The following is an 11,330-nucleotide window of genomic DNA, read 5'->3' on the forward strand; positions in this document are numbered from 1 at the left end:
TCTTTTTAATATTTTATTTTAGCCACCGAAAGCACTCCATTGCTCCCATCTTTTTAGAATTCCACTAGTCTATCTAACCCCGCTGTCGTCTCTCCTTTTTCAATTGCGTTACGACGGTGGATAAAAGAGAATAATTGAGTTGTGGGAGGGGCCACTTTGGTTTTAAAAAAACCTCAATTCGTCAACTTTGACAGGCGGTAATGAATCATTCTTATTGACCAATTCTAGCAAACTGGCCCTCGACTCTCTGCACATATAGCCAATCCCGTCTTCTGAGTTTAATGACCTACAGAGATCTTCATTCGGAGTTCAGGCTTCTAAACTTATTCCATCTCTAGCTGTCACTGCTTTTGCTGCTATACTTTTCAATTTTTTTCTCTAAGAGAAGATCAAGTGAGATCAATGGAGGGGAGGGCTGAAAAAAGACGCATTTGTAAAAATGAGGGAATAGCGGGAAGTGCTTCTTCTACTCACGCTTCAATAGAAGGTCATGAAATGGCTACTTCATCAGGATATGACTATGAAGTATTCTTGAGTTTTAGAGGGCCAGATACTCGAGCAGGTTTTACTGACTTTCTTTACACTAGTATGATAGATATGGGAATCCGTGCATATAAGGATGATGAAGATCTCCGAAAGGGAGAAGAGTTTGGCCCAACACTTCTCCAAGCAATTGACCAATCGAGGATCTCAATACCTATCCTTTCTAAAGGTTATGCCTCTAGCGTATGGTGTCTCAAGGAGCTAGTCAAGATGGTTGAATGCCGGAAAATAAAGGGACAAAAGATTATGCCCATTTTCTATGATGTGGCACCTGCAGAGGTACGATACCAAACTGGGGGTTATAAAGAGGCCTTTGATTCACATAGAAACAAAAACCGACATAATGAAGGGACTATGCGTGAGTGGAAGGCTGCTCTCGAAGAAGTATCATCTCTAGACGGATGGAACATGCTCAACATGCACAACAGGTGATTGCTTTTAGCATTCCCTCATGTGCCTTGGATCATTAAAACTCATTGCATTTCATATAGTTGCTTTTCTAGATTTGTGTTAACCTTGTTGAAATTGAATTATGTGTTATTGAAGTTGTACTGCCAAAATCATGCTAAGTGATGGCACAATCCCAATTTTGTCTCATATTATTCCAAGCAACATTTTTTTTTTCCATTTTAGTTCATTCATCAACTATAAGTACCAACACTAATTCATCTACCATGGAATAAATCTTTTAAGATCACATTTCGAATTCAATTTGGCATTGTCAAAACTTAGTTTAATTCAACACAATTTCCTAACTCATTGTCTTTTGCCTCCAACAAACACTAGGTGAGAAGGCGAGTTCGCAAGAAAATTTACCCAAGAGGTTTTTAATGAGTTGAAAAGGGCTTATTTGGTGTTATCAGACTACTTGGTCAATGTCGACAACCATGTGGATGCAATCATGGAAATGATAGGTGTTGGGACAAGTGAAACACGAATTATTGGAATCCACGGGATGGGTGGTATTGGAAAGTCGACTATTGCTAAACTGATCTACAATAAGCTTTTACATGACTTTAGGAATTGTTGCTTTCTTCGCGATATTCGAGAAACATCAACAAGGAATGGTATTCAATGCTTGCAGAATCAACTCATTGGGGACATCCTCAAAATGAAAAGCATATATATAAAAGACATTGATGAAGGGACTCAGACCCTTAAAGATAGGTTGTCTAATAAAAGAGTCCTCATTCTTCTCGATGATGTGGAAAAATATGATCAAATTGATGCACTTGTAGGTAAGCGTGATTGGTTGGGCAGAGGGAGCAAAATTATTATTACTACAAGAAACAGAGATATTCTTGAGGTTCCTGAAGTGGACTGCAGTTATGAGCTTAGCAGCATGGATCCTGATCAATCTCTTCAACTATTCAGCAAACATGCCTTCAGAAAAGATTATCCTTTGGATGAGTATATCAACCAATCCAAGAGGGCAATAGGCATTGCTAGAGGTCTTCCACTAACTCTTGAGGTCATAGGCTCACTTTTATGTCGTACTAAAAAGGAAAATAGGGATCTCATGTTGAAGAAGTTGGAAAGTGTTCCTCATAAGACAGTCCAGAGTAAGTTGAAAATAAGTTATGATGCATTAGATGTTCGACAACAACATATATTCCTCGATATAGCTTGTCTTTTCATTGGATGTGACGAAGCTATTGTGGTTCATTTCTGGGATGAATCTGAATTTCCGGAAGAAGCCATAGAAGTTCTACAGAACATGTCTTTGATAAAAATTGAAGGGTACAATAAAGTGTGGATGCATGACCAACTTAGAGACCTTGGAAGAGAGATAGTTCGTCGAGAAAGTAACATGAAAATAGAAAAGCAAAGTAGGGTGTGGGATTATAAGGAAGGATTGAATTTATTGAGGCGACATAAGGTAAAATCCCCTCATAAATTCTTAGCATTTTATGGATTTTTTTTTTCAAAAGATAAGCCAATTGCTTTTTGTGTTGTCTAGCACCATTACAACTTACTCAACCAATACTTTATTAAAGGAATGATAATACTCAACTCAACCACTTAATGCAGTGGACTTGAATAAATGGGTTTTCCTTCAACTCTTTTGTTTTTAAATGTTTCCTTTGGGCAGGGACAAAGGAAGTTGAAGCTCTTCGTCTCAAATTTGACCATAAGCAACGGTATCATTTTACCTATGAGGACTTTAAGAGCCTATCAAATCTAAGGTTCCTTGAAGTTGATGATTCGAAGGGAAATTTTGGTGCAGAGGAGATGCTTCTTTGGCACCGGCATGAATTGCCATCAAATGTTCTTCCAACAAATGTTTTCCAAGAGAATTTAGATCTTCTTCCACAATTACGGTGGCTTTCTTGGCATAATATTTCCCCAATGTTTAATATAACAAATTTCTCCATGGAGGATCTGGTTATTCTTGATCTATCTGGTAGTAGAATTAGGCATGACTGGAAGGGGTGGAGCCACATGAAGGTAAGTTTTATAGTAGACAACACTTATTATTTCGTTTTATTAGATTCAAAAGTAATCTTTGCATGATTCTTCTTTTATAGATGGTGAAGAATTTGAAAGTCTTGAATCTGTCCTATTGCCATCGCTTGAAGAGAACTCCCATCTTTTCCGCTCATTCAAATTTAGAACGTTTGATCCTAAGCGGCTGTGAATCATTGACCGAAATAGATAGGTCAATTGGTAAGTTGAAACGTCTAGTTTTCTTAGATTTAGGCAATTGTGAAAATCTTGAGAGGCTGCCGAACGAACTAGGAGATCTTGCGCGCCTTGAATACCTATCTCTGGAATTTTGCAATTCGTTGAAGAGCCTTCCGGAAACAATTGGGAATTTGGAATCACTTATTAGGTTGAACTTATACCATGCAAGGATCGAAGAACTACCTGATTCTATCGGAAAATTGAAAAATTTGAAAGCAATTAGTATGTTGTATGGTGAAATAAGCATAATACCCGATGCCTTTTGGACTATTGAGAAGCTTGAAATTATATCAGGCAATTGTGGCTATGTGAAAATTGGCCATTGCATCCACAGGAATCAATCGCTAAGGAACTTGTATTTGTTGGGTTGGGCTATCCTGCCACCGCCGAGGCTTCCTGAAAGTCTTATCTCTCTATATTTGACTTACTTGTACGTGGACGTGTTTCCGGAACTCTCAAACCTCACTAATCTACAAGTATTGGAGCTGGGGTTTGGCCGCGTTTGTACCGATGGGCCTCTGGAAGATCCTGTGCCGGTAGTTAATCCACTGCCGCGGTGGTTGGGGAATTTAACCAAACTGAGGTCTCTGGATCTGCGCTTTGATTGTCCGACCGCCTCCACAATAGACGACCCTAGCCTCCCTCCTCAACTCGAGTCACTTCACCTCACCTGCCCTGATCTGTGTCGCCTCCCGAGGCTTCCCTCAAGTTTGTCCTCCTTAGATTTGTACAATTGCCGCTCGCTTTCCTCGATAGAGGATCTATCGAATTTGAACGAACTGTCATCTCTCAAGATTACGGGCGCTGCAATTACAGAGATTCAAGGCCTTGGTTGTTCGGAGAACCTACAAGATTTGGCGCTTCATGAACTTCGACAGGTGAAGATACTACCCGATCTCAGCAATTTAAACAAACTAAGTGGTCTTGAAGTACGTTATTGTGATAATCTGGTTGAGATTCAAGGCGAACTACCAGAGTATATGAATGAGTTGAGTATTTATTCCTGTGGTTCGTTAGAGAAGTTGCCTGATCTGTCAGGCTTGAAGGAACTGCAAACGATTTACATAGGAAATTGCACGAAATTAATTGTGGAGGCAATTTCCGGCTTTGCATGGAGAAGTCAGGAGGATTTGTGGGAGAACCTACGATATTTGCATATTGGTGACCTTGAACAGGTGGAGATACTACCTGATCTAAGTTATTTAAGCAAACTATGGAGTCTTGAAGTAGACTCTTGTCGTAATCTGGCTGAGATTCAAGGTGAACTACCACAATCTTTGGAAGAATTGAAGATTTCTGCTTGTGAATCTTTACAAAAGTTGCCTGATTTGTCAAGCTTGAAGAATCTGGAACAGCTTTACATAAGACGTTGCACGACATTAAAGGGTAAGGCAATTCTCGGCTCTGCTCAGAGAAGTCAGGCGAATTTGTGGGAGAACCTACTATATTTGGGGATTTGTGACCTTGGACAGGTGAAAATACTTCCTGATCTAAGTGCTTCAAACAAACTAAGACATCTTCGAGTATCAAACTGTGGCAAGCTGGTTGAGGTTCAAAGTGAACTACCACAATCTTTAAAAAAATTGGAGATTTCTTCTTGTGAATCTTTGCAAAAGTTGCCTGATCTGTCAAGCTTGAAGGTGGAAGAAGTGGAAATTTCTTCCTGCGGATCTTTAAAGAATTTGGATGATCTGTCATTCTCGTTTGGGCCGCAAATTGTTGTCATTGTAGGTTGTCAAAAATTAAATGTGGAGGCAATTCTTGGCTCTGCTCGGAAAAGTCAGGCGAACCTGTCGGAGAACCTACGATATTTGCAGATTTGTGGCTTTGGACAGGTGAAGGCACTACCTGATCTTCATAATTTAAACAAACTAAGATGTCTTCAAGTAGAAAAGTGTCCTAGTCTGGTTGAGATTCAAGGTGAACTACCACAATCTTTAGAAGAATTGGAGATTTCTTCCTGTGGATCTTTACAGAGGTTGCCTGATCTGTCCAGCTTGAAGGGACTGCAAAAGGTGGTAATGAAAGGTTGCATGCAGTTAAATGTGGAGGCAATTTATCGTCTTTGCTTGGAGAGGTCAGTCAAATTTGTGGGATACGTTGACGAATTGGAGTGAGAAGACGAATCTGAATCTGAGCAAGAAGGCGACGAATCTGAATTTGAGCAAGAAGACGACGAATCTGAATCTGAGCAAGAAGACGACGAATCTGAATGTAAATCTGAGGGAGAAGACAGCAAATATGAACATGAATCTGAGGGAGAAGACGATGAATGAGTGCACATTGCTTTTGAAAGCTTCTTGATCCACGACCACAAATTGTTCCCTTGGGTCCAGACTTTAAACGAATTGAGGTGAGTTATTATCTCTGATAACCAATGTTTTCCTTTTTTTTGGCAATAAAATTCTTTCACAGATATGAATGGAGAACTTTTACCTGCACTCTTTAATGACCTTTTTTTCATGCTTGAAAATCTGAGGAAGATATTTAAATTATGTTACCTTCATTCGTCAACCAGTGTTCTTAATTATTTGCAACCATCCGTTCTCTTTTCCTGGTTTGGTTTGGCTTTTTTAGCGATGTTCTCTCTGGATGGTTTCTACTTGCTTTTATGTTTCCCAGCTGGAGGTATGCATCTCGATTGCATAGTTTTTCATTTGATACAAACAAATTATTAGAGATGCCAGTCAATTTGCTGCTTCACATATTTTGAAGTTGATAACCTCGCTTCGCATTGGAGATAACTTTGTTATGCAGTAAACAATTCGATGGAATGTTTGTTGGAAGGTCATATAACTGTGGTTCTCATCCTGGAAATTTACAGCATAATCAACTCGTTGATGCAATCGTGAAGAAGACAGACACTCTGTATCGATATGCTTATGTTCAGTTTATATTCCAGGAAAGGTGTGCTTCTTACTGGGTTTTGTAAATGTTATGGAGAAGCTATAAAATGAAGAAAGACTAATTTCACTAGGGTAGCGGCATCAATAGTTGGCGCAGCAAACTTCCATTTGTGACAGGAGGGAGGACCTACTTAGCTTCTCCAATGTATCATAAATCATCCTATAGTCAAAGGCTAATATTTCAGTAGTCCTGGTGCGTAGGACATCTGAGTCTCACTGGGGTCAAAAATCATGTAAATGGACTCTTGTGTGATCTCCATTATTGCCTACATCTTCTAGAAATGGTTATGCCTCGGTGACTCTGTAATAGAAGCCCTTCCATTCATCTCAAGCTATACCAGAGAACTCTTTTAGGTTTTAAGTTTGACAAGAATTGCTAAGGGAGACATCTCAAATGACTGGCTTTTTGCTTGTTTCTAATGTTGCTGAGAGGTTTCAGAGTTTGAGAAACTTACAGAAATCTTTCTGTGCAGGGAGCTGTGGCTAATTGGCCAGCTATGCAGATGAAGACAGAATGGAGGAAAATGAAGATGACATTCAAAGTACAATTTTACGTCCACTTTATAATTACTTTGGGAGTTGATGCCTGGGAATCTGAAAAAGGTATTGAATTTATGTACCTCCGTACAACCAGAGTGTTCTCAATTATGTGTGAAAATATGCTTTCTTTTCTTAGTTTTGTTTGGCTTTTTTAGCTATATTCTCTTTGGATGGTTTCTCCTTGCTTTCATGTTTCCCAGCTGGAGGTATGCATGTCGATTGTGTCCTTTTTTATTTGATTTATGACAATTCATTAGAGATCCTGGTCGATTTGCTGCTTCACATATTTAGAAGTTGATACCTCACCTTTGCATTGGAGATAACTTTGCTATACTGTGAACAATTAGATGGAATGTGTCTTCAAAGGTCATAGCACTATGGTTCTCATCCTGGAATTTTACGACATAATCAACTCATTGTTGCAATTGTGAATAAGCCAAACTCTGTATTGATATGCTTATGTTCAGTTTATTTTCCAAGCAAGGTGTGCTTCTTGGAAGGATTTGCTAATGTTACGGAGAAGTTATAGAATGAAAAAAGAACTTCACTTGGGCAGTGGAATCAATGTTAGTGCAGCAAAATTTCCATCTGTGACAAGAGAATAGACCTATCTAGCTTCTCCAAGGTATAATAAGTCGTCATAATGTTATTCTAAATTTCAGTATTATCAGTGCATATGATAAGTCTCACTTGGGGTCTGAAATCATGTAAATCGACCCTTGTGTGATCTCCATCACTGCCTCCACTTTCTTGAAATGGTTATGCCTAGGAGGCTATCAGTAATGGAAGCCCTTTTATTCACCTCAAGTTTTACTAGATGACTCTTTTTGGTTTAAGGATCGACAAGAAGTGCTAAGGGAGACATCTCCAACGACCGGCTTTTTGCTGGTTTCTAATGTTGCTGAGAGATATTGAAGTCTAAGAAACTTACAAAAATCTTTCTATGCAGGGAGCTGTGGCGATTTTGGGCAGTTGTATAGATGGAGACCAAAGCAAAAGGCAGATAGTGGATGAAACTTGAAGCTGACCGTATTCCCTCTCATAATCTTGGGGTGGTAAACACTGTATTCGTCTGTTTTGGGGGGTAAAAGGGCTATTTAGGCAAATCTGATTGTGTTTTTTCCTTTATTGTGGGCCCTCAAAAATGATTATTACATTTCATCTAATGTGTGTTATGTTCATTGTTATGCCTTAGAACTTGCTTATCAGTACCCAGATGTTCTTCTTTGAGAAAACACTTGAAGGCCATGTCTGGACTGGGAGAAAAGTTGTGTTCTTAGAGTGGTGCTCGAGGTAGTCTTAGTTGCTCCTGCCAAATCCAGTTCATGGTCCTCTCGGTGTGAAAATGATGCTCAATGTAGTCTTAGTCATGAGTTGTAGGCACTCACAACACAAGAAACATGGATTGTTGGAAGTCATGGAATGGGCCATGCTGGAGAGACGACTCTTGCCTAGCTCATCTACAATCATCTTGCACATGGTTGTGAGCACTGCTGCATTTTTTCTAACATCTGTGAAACTTCAGAGCTCAAGGGCATTCAGTTCTTGCGGAATTACTCATCTCAATATCCTCAAAAGGAAGTTGACAAAAATAAGTAATGTTCATGAAGGGATCAAGACAATTAAATATAGGCTTTTCAGTAAAAGAGTTCTCGTCCTTTTTGATGTTGTTGACCAGAAGAATCAATTGAATGCACTCATGGGTAACATTTGTGATATTCGAGCATTCTGAATTCTTCAATGGGGAATATCAAGCGCTGAAGGATCTTGAAATTCTCAGTGCTTTTTGTTCGCAATATCAGTGCTTTTTGTTGATCAAAGGCACTGCCATCCTTTATGTGAGTTAATCAGGTTGAAATAGTTTGTAGAAAGGGATAACATGTGTGAGGCCTCCGATCGTTTCCACTTGAAGAGTTTCAAATCATGCAATGTCTGGCTTGCTTAAAAGATTCAGCCATTTACTGAAAAATTTAGAAGAAAATTTCACCAGAGGAGTTCATTTTCCAATAAGAAGTGCATGTGGTACTTGAAGGTCCTGCATCCACAACTAAGTCTGCTGTCAAGGAAGATTTGAAACTTAATTGATTATTGCCCCATGTCATCTCAGCAAAACTTCATTGTTGTCTTTCTTGGATCGTTATCAGTTATACATAAATTACAACCACACCTTGGCAAGTTGACTTGAAATATATTGTTCTTGTAGGTTTATTCGTGGCTGATTTTGCAACCGTTTCCTGCCTTTAAGATGGATCGTTGTAACCTGCTTATGAAATGGGACAATGATTTCTTTTGATCTATTTCGTGAGTTTGATTTGGTTTAGATATATTACTGTTTGACATTTTTGGTTGGCTAATTGAGTTACCAGTAAAAGACAGATCCAAATTGATGCTAGTGTTACTACATTCAAATGCATTATAGTGTTACTACATTTTTCTTTTGGTTGGCGATTAGAGTGTTACTACATTCAAGTGCAGTACTTTCGTCAATTTATGCATTGGTCATTTATGCGAGAGCCATAGAGCTAGCTGGTTTGTACTTTAAATTTGAACCTTGTAACCCTATCTTGTAAAACTGAACTTTGTTATTCCTTAAACCATGAAGAATATAGTCAAATGTATAGGTTTTAATATGTGACTAAAGCTCTTTCATTCACTTTTGGTTACCTAGGAATGGAGCTTTAGGTTTTGGTAAGGAGAATCATTAAACGACAAAAAAGTCCTATATGACGGCTTGAGCTCTTCCTCTCGGTAATAAGAAAAACTTAAGGGTTCTTTCTGTAAAGGCAAACTACCCCCAGCACAGTTACTAGTATATTTGATGACCGTATATCTTTCCTAACGTTTCGGTGCAATACTTCGACTTTTACTGTAATGTACAAACTCCAATATATCATGCAATGTCAAGGACTTTACTGATTTCTTGCACAATGTGATTTGAATGGTCACAATTGGCAATTTATGCTTTAAAGACGAAGGAATTTTTGTTTTTTCTGATTTCCACTAATGTTTAGTCCGGCATATCAGAAATAGAAGGTAAAAGCTTACAGCTCTCTTTCCAAAGGCCAATCAGATCATTCCTACATCTCTAAGCCAAGATGATATAAATTGTTTAACAGTTGCAGTACTTGGTTGCGCCGAGAAATCTTTTATGTGCCAATGAGCAAGTAGTAGAAGGTAAGGTCACTGATTGAAAAGTGCTCTCCTTGGACAGTCTTTGTTTCACCTTACAAAACTGGTTAATCGCAAGACCTTGCAGGTCTACCAAATTTGTGAAGTTCAACACATGTTCAACCCGCAAAAATAGAAAAATATAAATGAAGGAAAAAGGCAGCATGATTCAGCTCTTCATAGCTCAGCACAGCATCCACACATCCCTTTAAGGTTTTATCGAGTCTGGTAAACAAAGCCATAGGCCTAAGACTAAATTGGCAGGTAAACTTGTGAGCGCATTCATTCAATAGGTATCACAGAGTTGTGTTTATGAGGATATACATTCAATTTCATGCTATTAACATTCCAAGTGAATTTCAGTAGAGATCCTATTCATCTTGTGAGGGACATGGAAACAGATTGATGGAATGCATTACATGAACAAACTTCATGCGGAGCTGCCTAATGATCCTCAAGAAATTAGGTGCTGACTTAGGAGCATTTTATGTTAAGTTACTCTTGGCATCAGAGTCTTAACGCAGCCTCGATGCAGAAGCAGAAGGATTCCTCAAAAGCATAAGGTTTCCTTTGTCTTCACTTCCATATTCCTTCAATTGTGGGTCCATGACGATTTTGCACGATCCCCATGTCTCCGCCATTAATTCCACACCATAGTAGACTAAATGGTCCGTGATGCTGTTACCAGTTACCAAGATGCAGAAACACACTTTGATTAGTCGTCCGTAGGTGTTTCTGGTAATCAAAGACTGGCATTCTCTTGAACAGGCTGGTCTGTCACATGATGACTTATTGCACTTAGCCATGATAAATCCACAAAATAATTGCTTGTGACAGGTAGCTACGACTGAAACTACCTCCTTACCTGCTGCACATTGGATCTTCTCCAGAGCCATCACAAACTTTCTCGACCTCATAAACCAGACTATCAAATCCAATATCATACAGCCTTACCTACAAAAAAGAGGATTCCAATTACATGTGAACACCGACATAGAAATTAGTAAGATTATCTGACATCAATATGTTTATCTGTGGCTGTCATTGAGCTAGTTGCCAATAATATAGGCACTAGTAGACATACATAATTTAAATGAGTAATACCTTATAATTGCACAGAGCTTAAGACTAGGTCATCAGCCATCATAGAGATCGAGAGAGAGAGAGAGAGAGAGAGAGAGAGAGAGGAAGAGGGGGGGACAGGGAGGGAGAGAGAGTAATACATAATATTAAGTTTTGGAATTGGTACGGGAAACTATGATAGCTTTACAGGAATGAGAAGGGTTCCTTACGTATTGTCAAAGAGGTCATGAGTATGAATTGCCCTGCTTTGTAAGAAGATAAAACAAACAAAGCTATTAAAATTAATGTGCTGAATAAAGTGAGTGCAAACATTGCTGGAAAAAATAAGACTTCTCCAGTTAAATAGGTTGAAATAAATGCAAAGCAAACATCAAATGCAGTCATCGAAAATTCCTCATAATTTAT

General features: G+C 38.8%; 2 protein-coding genes and 1 long non-coding RNA gene across 4 annotated transcripts; 2 read left to right on the plus strand and 1 right to left on the minus strand.

The window, feature by feature from the left end:
* The first annotated feature begins 402 nt into the window (after window positions 1-402).
* Window positions 403-975, plus strand: LOC120287347 (toll/interleukin-1 receptor-like protein). The gene has a single exon (XM_039300124.1). The coding sequence runs from the start codon at window positions 403-405 to the stop codon at window positions 973-975; it is 573 nt and encodes a 190-aa protein (XP_039156058.1).
* A 2,477-nt stretch (window positions 976-3,452) lies between these two features.
* Window positions 3,453-7,882, plus strand: LOC104417461 (probable disease resistance protein RPP1). The gene is made up of 4 exons (XM_039300125.1): window positions 3,453-5,581; window positions 6,608-6,737; window positions 7,142-7,299; window positions 7,624-7,882. Exon 1 carries the CDS (start codon window positions 3,453-3,455, stop codon window positions 5,343-5,345), a length of 1,893 nt encoding a protein of 630 aa, XP_039156059.1. The 3' UTR covers window positions 5,346-5,581; window positions 6,608-6,737; window positions 7,142-7,299; window positions 7,624-7,882.
* Window positions 7,883-10,095: 2,213 nt separating this feature from the next.
* LOC120287654 lies at window positions 10,096-11,023 on the minus strand. 2 transcript variants are annotated; one of them, XR_005545865.1, is made up of 2 exons: window positions 10,708-11,023; window positions 10,096-10,520 (listed from the first exon to the last, which is right to left on the minus strand). It is a non-coding gene; the product is annotated as an uncharacterized LOC120287654 (long non-coding RNA). The 2 variants fall into 2 exon arrangements; XR_005545864.1 differs by having other exon boundaries at window positions 10,096-10,616.
* Window positions 11,024-11,330: the final 307 nt, after the last annotated feature.

Source organism: Eucalyptus grandis, chromosome 8, assembly GCF_016545825.1.
Source record: "Eucalyptus grandis isolate ANBG69807.140 chromosome 8, ASM1654582v1, whole genome shotgun sequence".
Classification (NCBI taxonomy): domain Eukaryota; kingdom Viridiplantae; phylum Streptophyta; class Magnoliopsida; order Myrtales; family Myrtaceae; genus Eucalyptus; species Eucalyptus grandis.